This window comes from Nycticebus coucang, chromosome 14, assembly GCF_027406575.1.
Source record: "Nycticebus coucang isolate mNycCou1 chromosome 14, mNycCou1.pri, whole genome shotgun sequence".
NCBI lineage: Eukaryota > Metazoa > Chordata > Mammalia > Primates > Lorisidae > Nycticebus > Nycticebus coucang.
The window spans coordinates 66342671-66360529 of NC_069793.1; the positions used below are offsets into that span (position 1 = coordinate 66342671).

Sequence of the window (17859 nt, forward strand, 5' to 3'; positions counted from 1 at the left end):
GGGTTCAAGTGTGCTGTGAGATAAAAAAGGTTGAAAAACACTGGCCTAGGGTTGGGGCTATCAAGTAGAAATCGAGTGTGAGCCACCTATATGGTTTAAAATTGTCTAATAACCACATTTCAAAAAGTAAAAACAGGGGAACTTAATTTAATATTTTTTTAACCCAGTATATTCAAAATATTTTCATTCTAGCGTAAAATCAATATAAAAATTATGAATTAGGCTCAGCGCCCATAGCTCAGTGAGTAGGGTACCGGCCACATACACCGAGGCTGGCGGGTTCACTCCTGGCTCCAGCCTGCTAAACAACAATGACAATTGCAACCAAAAAATAGCTGGGCATTGTGGGGGCACCTGTAGTCCCCACTACTTGGAAGGCTGAGGCAAGAGAATCGCTTAAGCCCAAGAGTTTGAGGTTGCTGTGAGCTGTGATGCCACAGCTCTCTACTGAGGGCAACATAGCAAGACTTTGTCTCAAAAAAAAAAAAAAATTATGCATTAGCTATTTTTCTTTGCTTTGAAATCTGGTGTGTATTTTACACATCTTAATATGAACTAGCATATTTCAAGGGCTCAACAGCCACATGCGGCCGGTGGCTGCTGCACTGCACAGTGCAGCGCTAGAGGAAGTGGCAGTTACATGGAGCCTGGGGGATGAGTGGCAGTAAGGAGGACAGGACTGGACAGTGCAGGAGGAGAGAATGTGTTCCATGGAGAGGGAATGGCACATGCAAAGGCCAGGCACCCACACAAGGGGGTGCAGAATGGACACGTGGGCCTCATGCCAAGGATGCCTGCCCTGGAGCCTCCAATCCTTCAGGAAGGGGGAGAAGCATGATTCATCAGCTCCTTCTTGGCCACAGTGTGGCGAGTAGAGGAACAGGAGCAGAGGCACCCTGGGCAAGCTGTTGCAACCATCCAGGAAAGAGGTGGAAAGACAGATGGGTCCAAAAGATTCCTAGGGCAGAACTGGCAGGTACTGAATTGGTTAAGAGATGGGTCAAAGATTAGGGCAGCTGGTGGGGCAACAGGAGCTCCTGGGACACCTGCGACACAACCCTTAGGGATGTGCTGAGGCATCTGGATGTGAAGTCCTAGAGCTCTCAAAAAGTGGACCTAGATGACAAGAACTACAAACACTCAGGTGGGCACTGGACCTGGAAGGGACACATCCTGGGGGAAGGGCCCAGGGCAGATCATGGGCTGCTCCAGGGCATGGCAAAGAAACTACTGCCAAGGAGGTGGGAAGAAAACCAGAAGACAGGGCGGCGCCTGTGGCTCAGTCGGTAAGGCGCCGGCCCCATATACCGAGGGTGGCGGGTTCAAACCCGGCCCCGGCCAAACTGCAACCAAAAAATAGCCGGGCGTTGTGGCGGGCGCCTGTAGTCCCAGCTACTCGGGAGGCTGAGGCAAGAGAATCGCTTAAGCCCAGGAGTTGGAGGTTTCTGTGAGCTGTGTGAGGCCACAGCACTCTACCGAGGGCCATAAAGTGAAACTCTGTCTCTACAAAAAAAAAAAAAAAAAAAGAAAACCAGAAGACAGTGTCCTTGCCATCAGGACAGTGGGTGTGGAAGCAGTGTGCTGCAAGGAAAGGTGCTGCATGCCCTCATGAGTGGACACAGGGACTTGTCGAGGGTCATCCAAGGGAGTGGTGAGAGCAGGGCAAGGTCCCAGTGGACTGTTCCCTGCAGAAGCCCAACTGTGCCAGGCCATGGCTGGTGGGGCCTTAGGCTCTGGGGATGGACTAACTTTTAATTTGGGGTTTTATTAGTGTTTAGTATGTTGTCTAAATATGGAAGAAGGGGACACATTTAAATGCTAATGGCCTTCTCAGAGAGAATGAACTGTAATTTGACCCTTGATAGAACCTGGAGGTGTGGAGAAGGGGCAGCCATGCTGGAGTGCAGGCCTGGCTTCACAGAGGGCAAGGGCTTTTCTCCTGGGCAGAAGCCACGGTGGGGGCCTGACCTGTCAGCTACAGAGAAAATTCCTGCCCTAGGCAGAGGCTGGGCAGGTATACTTTGGGATTCAACCTCTCACTTTCTCCCTGGGTACCTGGGGCACAGACTTCTCTCTCTGGGGCTTCTCAGGTGGCCAGAAAAAGAATAGGAGCACTTGTGAGGACAAAGGGAAACAAGGTTTTGCTGCACTAGGTGAGAGGAAGGACACTGGGAGGCTGGACTTTAGGAGGAATTTTCTGGACCAGCAAAGGTTTGAAGTCTAGGGCAGGGTGTCTGATGTAGGGGACTGGCAGGCATCGCCAGTACACCCAAGGTAGGAACTGTTCCCCTGGGACTGTCAAGTGCACTTGGGGCCCCAGTTTGCCAGCTGATCAGCTGCATCTCAAAGTTTGGCTTTCCCAACTAGGCTGACCCCCAGCCAAGCAATCTACTTCTCCCAGGACTTGGAGGGCACATTACCCATGTGTGGGGTGGACTAGAACCTACTCTTGGGCCTCAGCCTCCTTCCCCAGGGAACGCTGGCCTATGGTTTCTAGGTACCCTCTCCCCAACCTGCTCACCCAGCCTGGGGAGAAGCACAACTATGTGTGTAGATGTATACGTACTCAGACTGAGGCTGGGTTCAAGCTTCTCAGGCCAGGTGTGAACACCATCACAGTAAACACTGCCTCTCTAGACCCTTCTTCCTGATTTTTTGCTTGCAGAAAGGTAGGAGAAAGTTTTGGCCCTGGTTTCAGTTTCTTCACCTGTCCTTTGGGGTGTTGAGGCTGGCTCCAAAAAGTGGGATGAAGAACTGAGGAATCACGTAGAGATGTGTTTTGATGCCTTTGGTCTTGAAGGCTCTTAACTCTTACCTGGAAGCTTTCCTAGCTCGTCCTGCAGTCTCCTGTAGTTCAAGATAGGTGCAGGCCATTGGCAGAAATGGAAGCTGGAGGTCAGGGTGGGGATTTGGGGGTGGATCCTGAGCTTATCCTCTCACTCCACTCACTTTCCACCCCCATGGGTCAGAATGGTGGGGTGGGCTCAAGTTTCCACCCAATGTGTTTTTCCCTCCCACCATGTTCTTGGCCTTCAGCCCTGCCAGAGTGACCTGAAGCCTCTGGGAGAGAATCCCTTCTTGCACCAGAAAAACTGCAGCAATTCCTGTTGCTCTCCTCCCACAGTGGATGGATTCCATGTTGGGTTTGGGTCAAGGACGGGAGGGAAGGCTGGGCAGAGGCACTGGGTGAGGTTTGGTGGGAAGCGCTGAGTAAGGAGTCTTGAGTTTTATTTCCAGCTGCACTGTGAGCCAAGTTACTTGGTCACTTTTGGTGTATTTTCTCTCTAGTTGAAGAGGCTGAATTCTGGACATGTGGCTGTGGGCACATGGAGCATGGACTATAGGGGCCAAGGCTCAGGAGGAAATTATAGACAGATAAGGCAGGAAAGAAGCCTGTGCCTGGACTAGGGCAAGTGGCTTTGCCCAGAGGGGAGACAGGAGATTCAGATGTTTCGGAGATAAAACTGACAACAACTGATGGTTTGGATGGAGACCACATAGCCTCCCTCAATTGTCCCCCTTGATTTCTGATAAATCCATCCTTTAAAAAAGCTCAGGCCTTGCTTCCTTTGAGATGAACAGAACATGGAGATTATTTGCCTGGATTATGGAGCCAGACCAAGGGTGAGTTCCAGCTCTGTACCCTTGGCCAAGATGCTTAACCTCCTGAGATGCCCCCTGGCTAAGATGGGACTAATAATAGGGAATGCCTCATATCAACCTGTAAGGATTATATGAATTAATGAGTGAGCCAGTGTGCCAGCCACACAGTAGGCTTTCAACAGATGTCAGCTCTTCCTGGCCTCACTGGGCTTTATATCACACATGAGTCCAGGTGCTAAAGCTGCCACTTCATAGCTCTCCATCAACTGAGAGACCCTGAGGTCAGGCCCGTGCTGTGTCTGCTATGAGATGCAGGATAGGTTTTTCCCGACTAGAATTAACTTGGGGAGAACCCTGGGGGACTTACTGGCCCAGGGGCTGGTTATCTGTTCCTTTCCCCAAAAACCACTCAATCTAGTCACCTGGACTTTTTTTTTTTTTTTGGAAACTTTTTTTTTTTAATAGTTATTGAATGTTCTACAGCTTACAGTAAATATCATAGTTACAAATTCTTGGCTGCAGTCTTTCAGAGTGATCACTATCTGATCTTCCAAACAAAATGAAACAAAAACCCAAAAGAATCCAAAATAACAAAACAAAATCAGATTTACACTTCATACACACAAGCAAGGCCATGGGGCTTTCCAATTTTTACATTCCAGGCTGTGTTTTGGAAACACCTATAAATTCTTGGATCAAACTACTTGGAAGACACCGGTCAAAGGTTTATTATTGTTATTATTATTATTTTAAATGTTTATTTCTTTTTAAAATGTGAGTTCCAATAAAATTTAAAAATTAGATTCCAACCTGTAGATTAAAATGAATTAAAAAATACAAAATCATATACAACGCTTTCTTCACAGGGATGTTACATGCTATGAAAACAGGTTTCTCTGTTATGTGATATGAAACAGGGATGCAGATGCTTGAAATTAGAATGGGGATAGGCTCTTGGGCCTTTAATGATCATTCCAAGTTGCTAGAGGCCTAGCCTTACCTACCCTTGGGTAACCAGGAGCTTGAGTCACACCACATGCAGACAATCTGGCTGACCCCAGGAGAAGGCTTCTGGCCAGTCCCATTCTTTCCCTGACACTCTTAGGCCTGAGGAGGAAGGCTGGAGCTTGGAGATGCTGGTCTTGCTGGGGTCAGGCCCAAAGCTGATTTCACCCAGCTGATTCCTGTGGGCTGGTATTTATCTGCAAAGCTGTTATGTCAGTTCTCTTGAAGAAGGAAAATCCCCCCTCTATCAGGCTGAAATGGGCACGGGGCTCACTGCCATGGCAAGGATATTGAGAGACTACTGATGTAGCCATTAGGGAAGCAAGTGCTATCATTTCCCTTTCTGGCTTTGTGGCAGCCACTCCCAACTGTTGGGTTCCTCAGTTGGCCTTTGGGTTGCACTCAAAGGCATGCAAGATAGAAAATACCCACTGAAGAAACTGAGGGATTGGGACCTAAGTCTGGCTCAAACAAGGTTGGCCGTGGAATGTTGAAGTTGGCCTGTCAGGAATTTTGAAGGCTGGGCCCTCAATGCCTAAGTTCAGAAATAAGGAGTTTTCTAGGACAGATGTACTTGGACAAGTAAAGGACAAATCTGCATGCAGCTCCCACAGGCTCAGGTGTGCACACTGGCATGAAGCCTGCTTCCCAGTTGCCCATGCCCACTGTTCAGCCTGCCCCTCTCCTGATCCTCAAGTAGGCTGGGAAAGCAGAGCTTCTGCGTATTTTCACTCAAGTGCAATTGAGGAGGAATGCCATGGTGATACAGGAATGACTGATCCAATGCTGTGATGAAGATCGCAGGGCCCAGAGCAGGGTCTATCCCCTTTGGCCACAGAGCAGAGTCAAGAATGAAGATGCTAGAACCCACTGACCAAGGGGCCTGTCCTACTTTTGTGTTAATGATTTATTTCTGAAAGCCATTTGGTTCAGAACAAAGCAAGACCTCCAAATGAGTATACCAGATCTCTTGGAGTGGGATACCTGGAATTTGGAACAATTTAGGTGGCTGAGGGTAAGGATTAGTATGCATGAAGCCTACATGCTTAGTTTCCCTAAGTCCTGGTTCTAACTCATGGGAAAAATAAGCCCAAGGCCTTCAATCGATATACTTAAGGCCTTTTGGGGCTATGCCAGGTTCCTGTGAGGAACCTTCCAACTCACTGGGCAGTGGCAGAATCTGAAGAGTCAGAAAGCCAGGATGTGCAGGCTTCCCAGGAACATGGGTCTTTTTGTTTGTTTGTTTTAGGAACATGAGTCTTTCAATAGAAAGATGCTTGGTGCTGTCCCTGGTCATGTCCTGAGCATCCTGGGCATTCTAACCCCAAAGTGTTTTGTTCAAGCTGGGCCTTTTGTTGCAGATTTTCATTTCCATGTGCCTCCAGTGGGACTTGCCTCTGGGTCCACAGGGCCCATCAGAGGCCCTGGTCCAAAGCAACAATTCATAAAAATCTGCTCAGCTGAGAGGACTCAGCTTCCCAGGTCTTCGCAGAGTCTTCTTTTATTTGGAGAGAGACAGGCAGCCCTTCCTTTAATGCTTGCCACTCAGAGACCCAACAGGTGACAGCAGAAAGAGCAGACCTGAAGAGTTCGAATTTGGCTCTTTCCCTAATTAGCTGTGTGACCACTGACCAAGTTTCTTAAGCTTTCTGAGCCTGGTTTTCCATCTGTGAAATTAGGATTTTGGCAATCCATGTCAAAGTACTTTGCTTTGGACAGGTGTTGTGTGCCCCTGCTAAATATTCAGGGAAGGGGATATTTATTTCGGGGTCATTGCCAGGTAAGAAAGAGAGGGAACAATACGGTTTTATCTCATGGGGAAGAAATTAAATATATGTATTTCTCAAAATGTGGCAAAAGATTTTATTTCAGGCTTTCACTATCTGGGGGCAATCCAGCCTCTAGATTCAAAATTCTTAGGTCCCAGGCTAGTGAGTAGAGGGAGTCAGAAAGAAGTGGGAAAAGCCAGGAGGGTTGACTGGTATCTAGAACCACCTACACTCTGACCCTGCCCACCACAGTGTTGCACCTGGGGAGAAGGTGGGTAGGAGATAGGGGCTTGCGTGCTGGTGCCAGTGCTATAGTTCACTGTATCACATAAACACATCCCCTGTCCACTCTGGCTGCTGCCTTCCTACAGTGAGAGTGCCCTTCCTGAGCTGATCTTCCATCCAGCTTGACCACTGGGTCATCCAGAATCTCTGGAGTATATCTATGGTACCTCCCACCAGATGCCTGTGATTTTACTAAAAGCTGTGCTCAGGCTACCAGACATACTTGACTACCCCTGGTCTCAGTCCCTTTGCAGTGACTCACCAAGCTTGGCCAGGCTTGTGGATCTCCATCAAAGCAAGAGGGTGAGGCCAACTGAACTGAGGCTCTGGTGCTCATACTGAAAAGGGGGTGCTGTTCCAGACCACAGCCTTTCAGTGCCTTATTTTCACCTTGAGAACCCCTTTTGCTCTTGAATTAAATAGTAGGGGCGAAGACAGGCAGAGTACAAATGCCTCAGTACATGAGCCTATGTGGCATCAGACTGGAGGGGAAAGAGAAAGTTGACAGCATGGGATTCAAGTAGCTCTGTCACTTACTAGTAGCAAGTCACTTTTCTAAGCCTTGGTTTCTTCATGGATCAAATGGGAGGAATAATCTCTATTTTATAGAGTTAAACAGATGATCTATTTTACACTGCTCTGTGAACTATGGGTCCACATGTTAGTTTTACTTACTGGTGTAGAAAGAATGAAAGTTGCCAGGTCATCCCTAGGTCTCTTCCTTTTCTTTCTTCCTCTTTGTGATGCCACCCCAGCCCATCTGGAGGCAGCAGGATCCCGGGAAGCCTGTCAGAACACCAGCATTCTGCTCAATGGGGGCCTGTTCCCTTTCCTTCTATAACCTGTTTTCCTCATTTGTCAATTGGGTGTAATATGTTAACCCTAACCCTGTCTCTCAGGGTCTATAAATTAAAGGCTGTGAAGTGCTTTGAAATCTATGACACACCTGACAAATGCAAAGTTTCCTATTATTATTATTATCATTATTATTATTATTTTGGCATTTTTCAAACACGTACAACATGATCTAGAACAACCTTCACCCACCTTTACAAAACCAAAGAGGGTAGGAGGAGGTATTTGCAAAAAATGGATTAATACTGGAAAACTTTGTGGTTTTAAAATGCAACCTCATCTGCACCCCAGAACAGATCATTTAGAACAGCTGGATTTTTTCTTACTGGTCCTGAAGTCTCCTGAAAGCCCAGGAAGGTGGGCTCCCAAACTCCTGGCTCTGGGACAAGGATGCTGATGTGCTTTGCCCTCTTGGAATGGCTGGAGAGCTTCTGAGGTCCTTCCAGCCCAAGGGCTTCCTGATTTTTTTTTTTTTCTCCTTTAGGGAGAGCATGGGAAGCAGAGGGAAGGGTGTGTCCAAGTTTGCATGAATTTAAAATGAAAATAATTATTTAAAAGTCCCAAATGTTGTCAATGATCTCATTTTGTACAGTAAAATATTCCTGCCCTATGCCCAGAGGGACTGCTGGCCCAGCCAGGTATTGGGTGCAGGTGTTGGGCAATCCAGGCTCCTTGCTGAGACTAGCAGGGGCCTCCTTGTCCCAGGGGTCCCTCTTCTCCCAGATGAGCCTATGTCTCCTGGGCCTCATCCTTGTCCTCCTCTCCTGGCGACTCCCACTCTCGTCCTTCTCTTCCTCTCCTCTCAAGATGAGGGGATACTGTTCTAAAAGCATGGCCTCTCCTTTTTTGGCCAGCCCACCTGCTCCTTTTTTTAGAGGTGAAGTCAAGCACAGGACGAAAGTTCCAGATGTCTTCACAGAATTTCCAAATGCTATTTCTTCATTTGCAATTTCTGTTCCTGCCATCTGCCCCCATGTGGCCTCTGCCCCTGCCTTTGGAGTCCATGGAGGAATAGAGCAGAAACAAGAGTCCAGAGACTGTCCAAACCTCACCAGGTGTGGGCGCTGTTGACTTAATTTTTACAAAACCAAGCCAATCCATCCCTAGGTAAATTTTTATAGGCAACATGCCACTAGGTAGGAAGGCTGCATTTAATGCTAATTTACTGTGAGGTCTGGGAAGTCCTTTCCTCTTCTCTGGACCTCAGTTTCCTCTGTCAAATGGAGGAATGGATGAGATGATTGCTAAGGTCCCTTCAGTTCCATGAGTCTATGAAATGTTTATTGCTATTACTTTTCCTTCAATATCCTGACCTTCAGAGCCTCCTGCACCCACCTGGAATGTGGTTTCTTCACTTTGGCCAGAGTGGCACAAGGTAACCAAAAGCTTGGCCTGCCTGCCAGCCCTACAGACAGACAGGTGAGCCTTGGCACTGGGAAGGGCAGAAGGGAGAGGGAGAGAAATGCCCTAGGTTCCCACTCTAATGAGGAGAAAGCTCCTCATCAGAGTGGGTTCATTATAGATCAGAGACCAAGGTCTGAATTACACAGGGCACCTGGCCTTCCAATGCCTCAGAATGCTGGGATCTCATCACCCTGCAGCTACTTGGCAGGTCTGAGACCAAAATCACCTTTTTAGGAAGTGCCAGGTCAGTTAACACCACTGTGCAAATCAGAAGGTCCAGGCCCACACAATTTGGCCATAGACCTTATTTCAAACCAAAGCTATCAGGGAAGCATCTCTCCCCTTCTTCCCTCTCCTTCCCAACAGTGCCCTCCCTCCCTTCCACCCTCCCCCAAATTCTCCTAAAGAAAAACTGATTTCCCCAGGTTCTCAGCCTGGGGTATTAAGCTGCTAATACCACTCCTACATAAACAGGTGGTTTTGTTCTTGGTCTGTTGCAATGGTTTTCAGAAAACATTTCATTTGTGTCAGGACATAGTAATGTCCTGAATTAATCTTGCTTAAGAAAAAACAAACAAACAAAAAAAGAACAAGTCCCCAGAGATGTGGCCTGCTCAACAGCTCTGAGTTCCTAGCCTAGACCCGAGGACCACATCTCCTTATGTTCTTCACATGAAACAGACTTCAGCTGAACCACTGCAATAAACCCCACTCTCTGCTCGCCACTAGACTGGGATCCCTGGGGACAGGATACTTAGGGAGGAAAAGAAGAGCAGAGGGGATGTGGCCTGGTCAGGCAGGAGGAGGGAACAGACTGAGAAGGGCAGTGGCTAAGAGGGGTACAGTGGGAGAGAGGCAGGAGATTAGAAAAAGCAGCTTTTACAAAAACCAAAAATAAAAACCAAAACCATTAAAGATGCATAAAGTGACCCTTGCACTTCTGTTGTCTTTTCTTGCAAATAGAGGCGGTGCTGCTAGGGAACTGCTCCAGCACCGGTGTAAGACTTGAGTAGTTGCATACAATGTGTGACTCCAGATCTGGAGGGGCAAAAGGGACAGCCATTAGTGACAGTGATATTCCAGGGACCACTTGAGGAAGCTTCTAGACCCTTCCCCTCAACCTGGGAGCCCTAAATGGAGCTCTCTGTGCATTTCCAATGCAGCTGCTTATTTCTTGCCTGTGGAAGTTGCATTCTAGCACCAAGCATTCAGTACTAGAGGCCTGGAACTTAAGTATTCACTTACTTTTTACTAGCTAAGTAATGCTGAAGTATATGTTTATCTGAAAAATAGAGATTCTTATTTCACAGTGCTGAAAGAGTTCTATTATTAAGAATATTACAGACTGGGCGGCGCCTGTGGCTCAGGGAGTAGGGCGCCGGCCCCATATGCCGAGGGTGGCGGGTTCAAAACCAGCCCCGGCCAAACTGCAACAAAAAAATAGCTGGGCGTTGTGGCGGGCGCCTGTAGTCCCAGCTGCTCGGGAGGCTGAGGCAAGAGAATCGCATAAGCCCAAGAGTTAGAGGTTGCTGTGAGCCGTGTGACGCCACGGCACTCTACCAAGGGTGGTACAGTGAGACTCTGTCTCTACAAAAAAAAAAAAGAATATTACAGACCTTGGAACAGGAAAGCAACTGACAATGAAAACTGTCACCTGCCCCTGCTCACACCCGTACTCCAGACTCAAGGAGAGGCTGTGAGGCAGTTCCATGCGTATCCCCCTCCCCACTCACTCATCCTGGCCCCACTCACTTGGATGGGCTGCAGGCTTTACCAGTGCGGGGGCACGTAGCTGTACGCAGGGGTTCCTTGGGCCCTGTATGTTGGCATGGAGACCGGGTGTGCCCCAATTGCAGTGTGCTGGGGTGTCGTCAGCAGCGTACCTGGGCATCCAGAGAGAGAAGAATAAACCTGACAAGGCTGCACCAGGGCACAGGATGAAAAGGATGAAACCACAGGCTTTCGCATGGCTGCTCACCCTGACTGAGCACCCCCATCTCCCTTGCCTGCCTGATAAACCACTGTCCGCTCTTCTCCAGCTTGTCACACTTCACCTCCTTAGGGGAACTTCTGCTGATGCTTGAAGCTAAAGTCAATCACTTTTCTTTGGAGGCCTCCTGTTCCTTGTCTCTGTGTGCTTCTCTTATCACAAATACACTGAGTAGTTATTGTTGGTGTCTGTGGCTGTATTTCCCACAATAACCTGCGTGTTCCTAAAGGGCAGACCTCTGGTCTGATCTACTGATATCTGGTCCCCAGGACCAGAACAAGAAGTCTGGCACTGAGCAGAGATCCAAGAGCTTGCTGATTTAATCTGGGGAGTTGAGAGGCCTCCACAATGCCCTTACATTAGGGGCAGAATAAAATCAAAACGCCCACCTCTACCCCTTGTACTTTCTTTCTTCAGAGAGTGACCTAGCTAGTTTTTTTAAAAGTTGGGTCTCTACAGGTTATTCGTAGCCTTCCTGTCTTCTTATGCTCTTCATCAGAATGTCCACATTTCCCCTTAGGCATCAACTCATCCAAAGACATCCTTAAATCTGCTCTTCCCTAAATTCTGGCATCAGCCAGAAAGGGAGAAGGGGTCCTCAGGGACTCTGGCTTCTCTCATCCCTTTTGGACAAGTCCTTAAGCTCCTGCCTGCTAAATAATATTGTCCCTGTGTCCTCTTTTCTGGGCCTCCTGCTGCTGCTGAAGTCCTAGCGTCATCATCTCTCCCTTAAACAACACTGACAGCCTCCTCATTGACCTACTTGCTTCTAGCTCTCTCCTTCTAATCCTGCCTCCCCCCTGCAGCCAGAGAATGTTTAAACCCAACATCCCTCCCCTGTTTAACCCCCTTTGTGAGTCTTATTACCAAAGGTATTCAAGACTTTTCACCATCTTTTCTTTGCCGGCACTCCAGCTACCCCTCTGATTCCTTACCTTTATTTCCTAGGAACTTTGGACCCTTTCCATTCTGTGAACGAGCCATACTCAAGCTCTTCCTGCCTGTGTTGCTCTTCCTTTTTTCACTTCCCTGGTTAGCCTCTGTTCACCCTTTCAGGCCCAGCTCAATATACCCTTCTTTTTTATTTTTATTTTTGGCCGGGGCTGGGTTTGAACCTGCCACCTCTGGCATATGGGACTGGCGCCCTACTCCTTGAGCCGCAGGTGACGCCCAATATACCCTTCTTGATGAAATCTTCCTTTCATCCCTGGACACAGATTTATCTCCCTCCTCTCAGTTCCCAAAATCCCAACACAAGATTTCTCAGACTATGCTGCAGTTGATTCCACGACTGTGTTTTCCACTCCATGAGCTCCTAGAGAAGAGGGTTGGACGCTGACGCAGATGTTGCCCTCACCTGCGGACATTGCCATGGTGGTGCCTGCCACCATGCCCATGGCCACACCATTAGTCCTGGGAGCAGCAACAGGAGCTGGGTAGATGGCGGAGGGAATGCTGTTGGGCTGGACAACCGTGGTGTGGTGGATGACATGGGGCTGGGCAGCATACACCGGCTGTGTGTAGTAGGCTCCCTGGAGGAAAGAGGCTGAGGTCACACAGGCTTTTGGAGAAGTAAGTAGGATGTAGAGAGAGGGAGAGGGAAGGGGAATCTCTGTTCTTCCCAAATCCTAAGGGATGGAGTGAGAGAAGCATCAGCCCGGGGACACAGGGTCTGGGCCCCAGGTAAGATACTGCTTCTGCCTCACCACATGACTATGGTTAGTTCAGTATTGGGTCTGAAAAATAAGGCTTTTCACTCTGTTCTGCCTTGCTTCTAAGACTGCTCTGACAATGTAATGGGATAAGAACTTTACTCCTTTAATCTTAGCTTTAGCAATTTAAAATGTTTATATTTTATTGCAATGTGCTTTTATAAAATGCCCTGCCTATACTTTTTTTTGAGACAGAGTCTCGCTCTGTCATTCTGGCTACAGTGCAGTGGCACCAGCACAGTTCACTGCAACCTACCGCAAACTCCTGGCCTCAATCAATCCTCCCACTTCAGCCTCCTGAGTACTGGGACTATACCCAGCTGCCACCATGCCCAGCTATTTTTTCTAGTTTTTGTAGAGATGGGGTATTACTGGTTGCTCAGGCTGGTCTTGATCTCCTGGCTTCAAGTAATCCTCCCACTTCTGCCTCCCAGAATCCTAGGACTATAGGCATGAGCTACCATGCCTGGCTGAAACTGCCTACAATTAAAGGTAGGGACTACAATCAATCAGTTACCAAGCATGTGAATGAAGCTGGTGAACTTCAGGGTACCGTGCACACGCACTGAAGGATTATTAGAGGTATTATGGTACTGGTGTAAATGCTGCCATTTACACACTGAAACAATGTTGCACATGGTTTCCCAAGATGTCTCTTACTACCTATCCCACTTTAAGCAAAAAGGTAAAGATGGAGTCAGTGGTCTGAGGTGACTTCTCACTGCCTGAATCACCTGGCTGCTTCCTACTGCCACCATCTACAGGCCTGCTGACTTCTGGGGGGAGTAGACAGGGACCCCTAAAAGCTTTCTAATCCAGAAATCCTCAAATGTTTCCACTAAATAATGTTAAGAACGAACCACAGAGTGTGGGTTTGTAACCCCAGTGGTCTGAGAGCAAATCCAAAGCAAAATGAGAAAAACTGATCTCAAACCCCATTTAATTTTTTTAAGTTTTACCTCCTACTCTGCAATACAGCAGGTTTTTAAACTAAAAAATTGTTGTCCTTGTCACTCGAGAAGAATGTGTCACAGGTGCACCAGAGCCTCATATAGTCCCTGTCTCATACCAGTTGCCTCAGAGTACTTATATTCTCCACTAAAGGAGCCCAGATGGGGCCCTTTTATGCACAGAAAGAGAGAATAAATTGCCCACGGTCATGGTCATACAATAGTGGCAGAACCTGGGCACTCTGTCCTCCCCACTAGTCTTATGGACTTGATATCAAGGAAGGGTAAATGTGGGGTTTAGGGAGAGAAGACCAAGACACATGAGGTTTCATCCTGATTCAACCAGTACCTCTCTGTGTGACCCTGGACAAGTCATTCCCCTTTCTGGGACTCAGCTTCTCCGCTAGTTTAACAAAGAAGTTGAGCTAGAGGATCTCTAGGGACCCTTGGCCTCCTGACATTCTGGACTCTTAGTTACTCTAAATGACTTTGTGCCTCAACCCTCTGGGGACTGAGGTAGAGTTGAGTGAGTGAGCAGACTGCAGGGATATTGCTTCAGTGATACACAGTGATGGCTGACCAGAGCCATGAACTCTCCTCTCCTCCTCTCCACCCCACCTCACCCCACTCCACCACACTCCCAGCTGGGGGCTCCTCCACCCGCAAAAGACATGGGCCCATATGCACTTACCTGGGCATACAGATTCTGCTGGGGGTAGGCACTTCTGATTGGATACATGGCCGTCTGATAGGGGTTGGGTGATGGGGAGTAGGGGGGCGGAGCAGTATTACTCTGGGTCGGTGGGACTTTATATGGTGTCCCTGCAGTATATCCTGTGCCAAAGCAATAAGAAAGACTTCCAGTTAGTAGGCAGAACAGCATTACTAGAAGGCAGAAGGTCCCCAGTCATGACTCCCTAGGCAAGGATGGGCTGAATCCAGGCTGGAAACACAGATGAGAACAAATAGAGAACAGGGCTCCACCCAGACAGCCCTGGTCCCAGAGGCACCTCCCTCAGTCCTGGTGCACAGGGCTGCATGTATGATTCTGGGCATCTTTTATTTCTTTGGCCCTCCGGGCTCTCATCTATAAAATAAGAGGCTGGAACCAGATGGTCATTTATGGGACTTTTTCAGCTTTGAAAACTTGGCAGTTTGTAAACTTCTGAGCTGTGTGTGTGAGACAAGCAGGTGTACACAGATGGAAGCCCTTCAACCCACTCACTTTTTTTTAAGAGACAGGGTCTCACAGGTTAGAGTGCAGTGACATGATTATTGCTATCACTGCTCACTGCAGCCTCAAGCTCCTGGGCTCCCACCTCAGCCTCCGAGTAGCTGGGACTACCAACATGTGCCATCACACCCAGTTAATTTTTTACATTTTTGTAGAGATGGGATCTTGCTATGTTGTCGGGGCTGATACTGATTCCTTATTGCTACTCTGTCTTTGTGCTTTTCTGCTCCTTGTTAAGCATTCTGGGGTATCTTCTCTCTTACTACTCATGCTCTATTTCTTTTTCTCCTACATCTCTTTCCCTTTTTAGACTTCTCTCCACCATGTCCCCCTTCTTCCTCACCAAGTTTGAAGGTGAAAACCCCATAAAAAACACCACTCAGAGATCTTCATCTTCTAGGATGTTAAAATTGTTTGCTCTATAGAGCTAGCTTTTCCTCCTCCTGGGGCCTGAGGTCTGGCAGGGCCTGAAGTCAGAGATCACAAAGATTCACATCACCCCAGAACCCACGCCATGTACCTCAGCACGATGGACAAAGGCTAGGGCTGAGAAGCCAGGCTCACAGCTGGCCATGCAAACAAACGGTACTGCCTTTGAATCCTCTGGAAAAGAGGCAGATCCTACGTTAACAGGAAAAACTTGAAACATGACTCACTCAGGAACAAGATTGTCTCCTCCTAGGATCACAAAATGGAATCATTCTACTCAACACAAGTAATCATCAAGTGATCTCAATCCTCTTTTACACAAGGGGCTCAGAAAGTAAAAGTCTTTTTAGGAACTTCTAAAGACTCTAAGCTCTCTTTAAGTTGAAGAGACAATGCCAGGAGGCCTAGGCTTTGAAGCCCTGGTAGTGAGGTGCTAGGGTGGCTTCTTCCCTGTAGTACCATCCTGTGTAGGTCTGGTTGACATCACCGAACCTCTCCAGGCTTCAGCTTTTTCACCCACAAGATGCTTACCAAGGGCCCTTTCAGCTCCAAGGTACTGTTTCTGTAAGGGACTTGGGGGCAGAATGGAAAAGGTACTTTATTCAAAGTGAAGAGATCTAGCCTTCAGTTCTAGCTTTCCCTCTAATTTATAGTGACACTGCCAAGTCTCTAGGCCTTAGTTGCTCACATTGTAAAATCAGGAGGCCAAGAATGAAGATCTCTTCCTAAATTAAAATTCCATGGTTCTAAAGATTCTGGGTCTCTTCTATCTTAACCCCAAGTAAAAGCAAGCTACACATGTCACAGATACCTCTCAGTCTATATCACTGAGCACCCTCAACCAGCTTTGGCATGGCACCCTCTGCCCCTGATGACTCAGAAGGATAGGAGAACTGCTGTTCAGCTGCCACAAAAGATGTCTTGTCCTCTTCCCTGGACTCATGTCATTTATTTTTCCACCTGCATATCCACAGTTTGTTCCATGAAAAACTAGTTTTGTGGTCAGTGTTGCTTGGGAAATAAATGGCAATGAAGACGGAGTGGAAAGGACACTTTAAAGTGAAGGTAACATTAATACAAAGTAGGAACTGACTGGAAGTGGAAAAGCAAGTCAGCTGAGGGAGAAGTTTGCAGTAGATTCCTCAAAGTTTTTAGACTGTGGAGTTAATATTGAGATGAGAAATAAAAGAGACTGTAGGGGAAGATGGGAAGTCTAGCTTTGCAGACATCTAGAAGGGTACTTAGTTTACTTATCTATATAACAAAAGGGCTTGGGCGGCGCCTGTGGCTCAAGGAGTAGGGCGCCGGTCCCATATGCCGGAGGTGGCGGGTTCAAACCCAGCCCTGGCCAAAAACCAAAAAAAACAAACAAACGAAAGGGCTTTTATAGATAAACCAAAGATGGACATGTCCCAGATATGCACAACAGACTAGTAGTTCCAAGGGATCTTGATAGTTGTTTTGCTAAAGTAAAGAATAAAAGAAGAGTTCTGTAGTTCCATAAGTTTGTGACATAGCAATGTAAAATAGAGATTAAATAGGTCTGTTTTTTTTTTTTTTTTTTGTAGAGACAGAGTCTCACTTTATGGCCCTCGGTAGAGTGCCGTGGCCTCACACAGCTCACAGCAACCTCCAACTCCTGGGCTTAAGCGATTCTCTTGCCTCAGCCTCCCGAGTAGCTGGGACTACAGGCGCCCGCCACAACGCCCGGCTAAGGTCTGTTTTTTTTTTAATACCATGACCCTGAGAAATTAAATTTTTTTAGGGGGTTTTCAAATGAAAACCAGAAAGCCTGTTAGACAAATTTCAAAACAGAAGTAACACTAACCCTGAGAAGGTTTTTTAAATAGGGTTTAAAGATAAGAGAACTGTGAAATCTCTAAGATAGGGATATACAGGAGACTATATCCCCCAAATTCATTTTTCCATAGAATCTTTTATTATGAGTGGCGCCTGTGGCTCAGTGGGTAGGGCACCAGCCCCATATAACGAGGGTGGCGGGTTCAAACCCAGCCCCGGCCAAACTGCAACAAAAAAATAGCCGGGCATTGTGGCGGGTGCCTATAGTCCCAGCTACTCGGGAGGCTGAGACCAGGGAATCGCCTAAGCCCAGGAGTTGGAGGTTGCTGTGAGCTGTGTGACGCCACGGCACTCTACTAAGGGCAATAATGTGAGACTCCGTCTCTACCAAAAAAAAAAAATCTTTTATTACACTGTTAACATTTAGGACAGGCAAACTTCAGCCATGGTTTTTTGTAACTGCATCTTGTTTGGTAAGTAAAGTTTATTGTAACAGTCATGCTCATTCTGTAGCTGCTTCCTTGATACAATGGTAGTTTTGACAGAGACATATGGCCTGGAAAGCCTAAAATATTTATTATCTGGCCCTTTTCAGGAAAATTAGCTGGCCCCTGATTTAAAGGAACAAGGTACAGAGAGTCCTACCTCTTTTCTATGCAGGAAAGTAGGACATCCCTGATGAGAAGATGCCTGTCTCTGAAAGCTTTTCAGCACAGAGCAGACGGTACAAGCATGGGTCCAACCCTAGTTCTGCTATTTAACAGCTGTAGAATATATCAGTCTTTTCATCTGTAAAATGCAGATGGATAGTACGACTACCTTC

The 17859-nt window shown here is 47.4% G+C and overlaps 1 protein-coding gene and 1 non-coding gene across 4 annotated transcripts in view; both read right to left on the minus strand.

Annotated features, from left to right (window-relative positions):
- Positions 1 to 4307: 4307 nt before the first annotated feature.
- FAM168A (family with sequence similarity 168 member A) overlaps positions 4308 to 17859 on the minus strand; it is a 221834-nt gene continuing 208282 nt past the window's right edge. For all 3 annotated transcript variants that reach the window (XM_053560546.1, XM_053560544.1, XM_053560545.1), the window contains 4 exons: positions 14265 to 14407; positions 12269 to 12443; positions 10674 to 10804; positions 4308 to 9959 (listed from right to left, as the gene is read on the minus strand). In XM_053560546.1, the coding sequence (XP_053416521.1) occupies positions 10692 to 10804; positions 12269 to 12443; positions 14265 to 14407 (431 nt within the window). In that variant the 3' untranslated portion in view covers positions 4308 to 9959; positions 10674 to 10691. The remainder of the gene's footprint in view (positions 9960 to 10673; positions 10805 to 12268; positions 12444 to 14264; positions 14408 to 17859) is intronic.
- On the minus strand, positions 17001 to 17062 carry LOC128566177 (U7 small nuclear RNA). The gene has a single exon (XR_008374467.1). It is a non-coding gene; the product is annotated as a U7 small nuclear RNA (small nuclear RNA).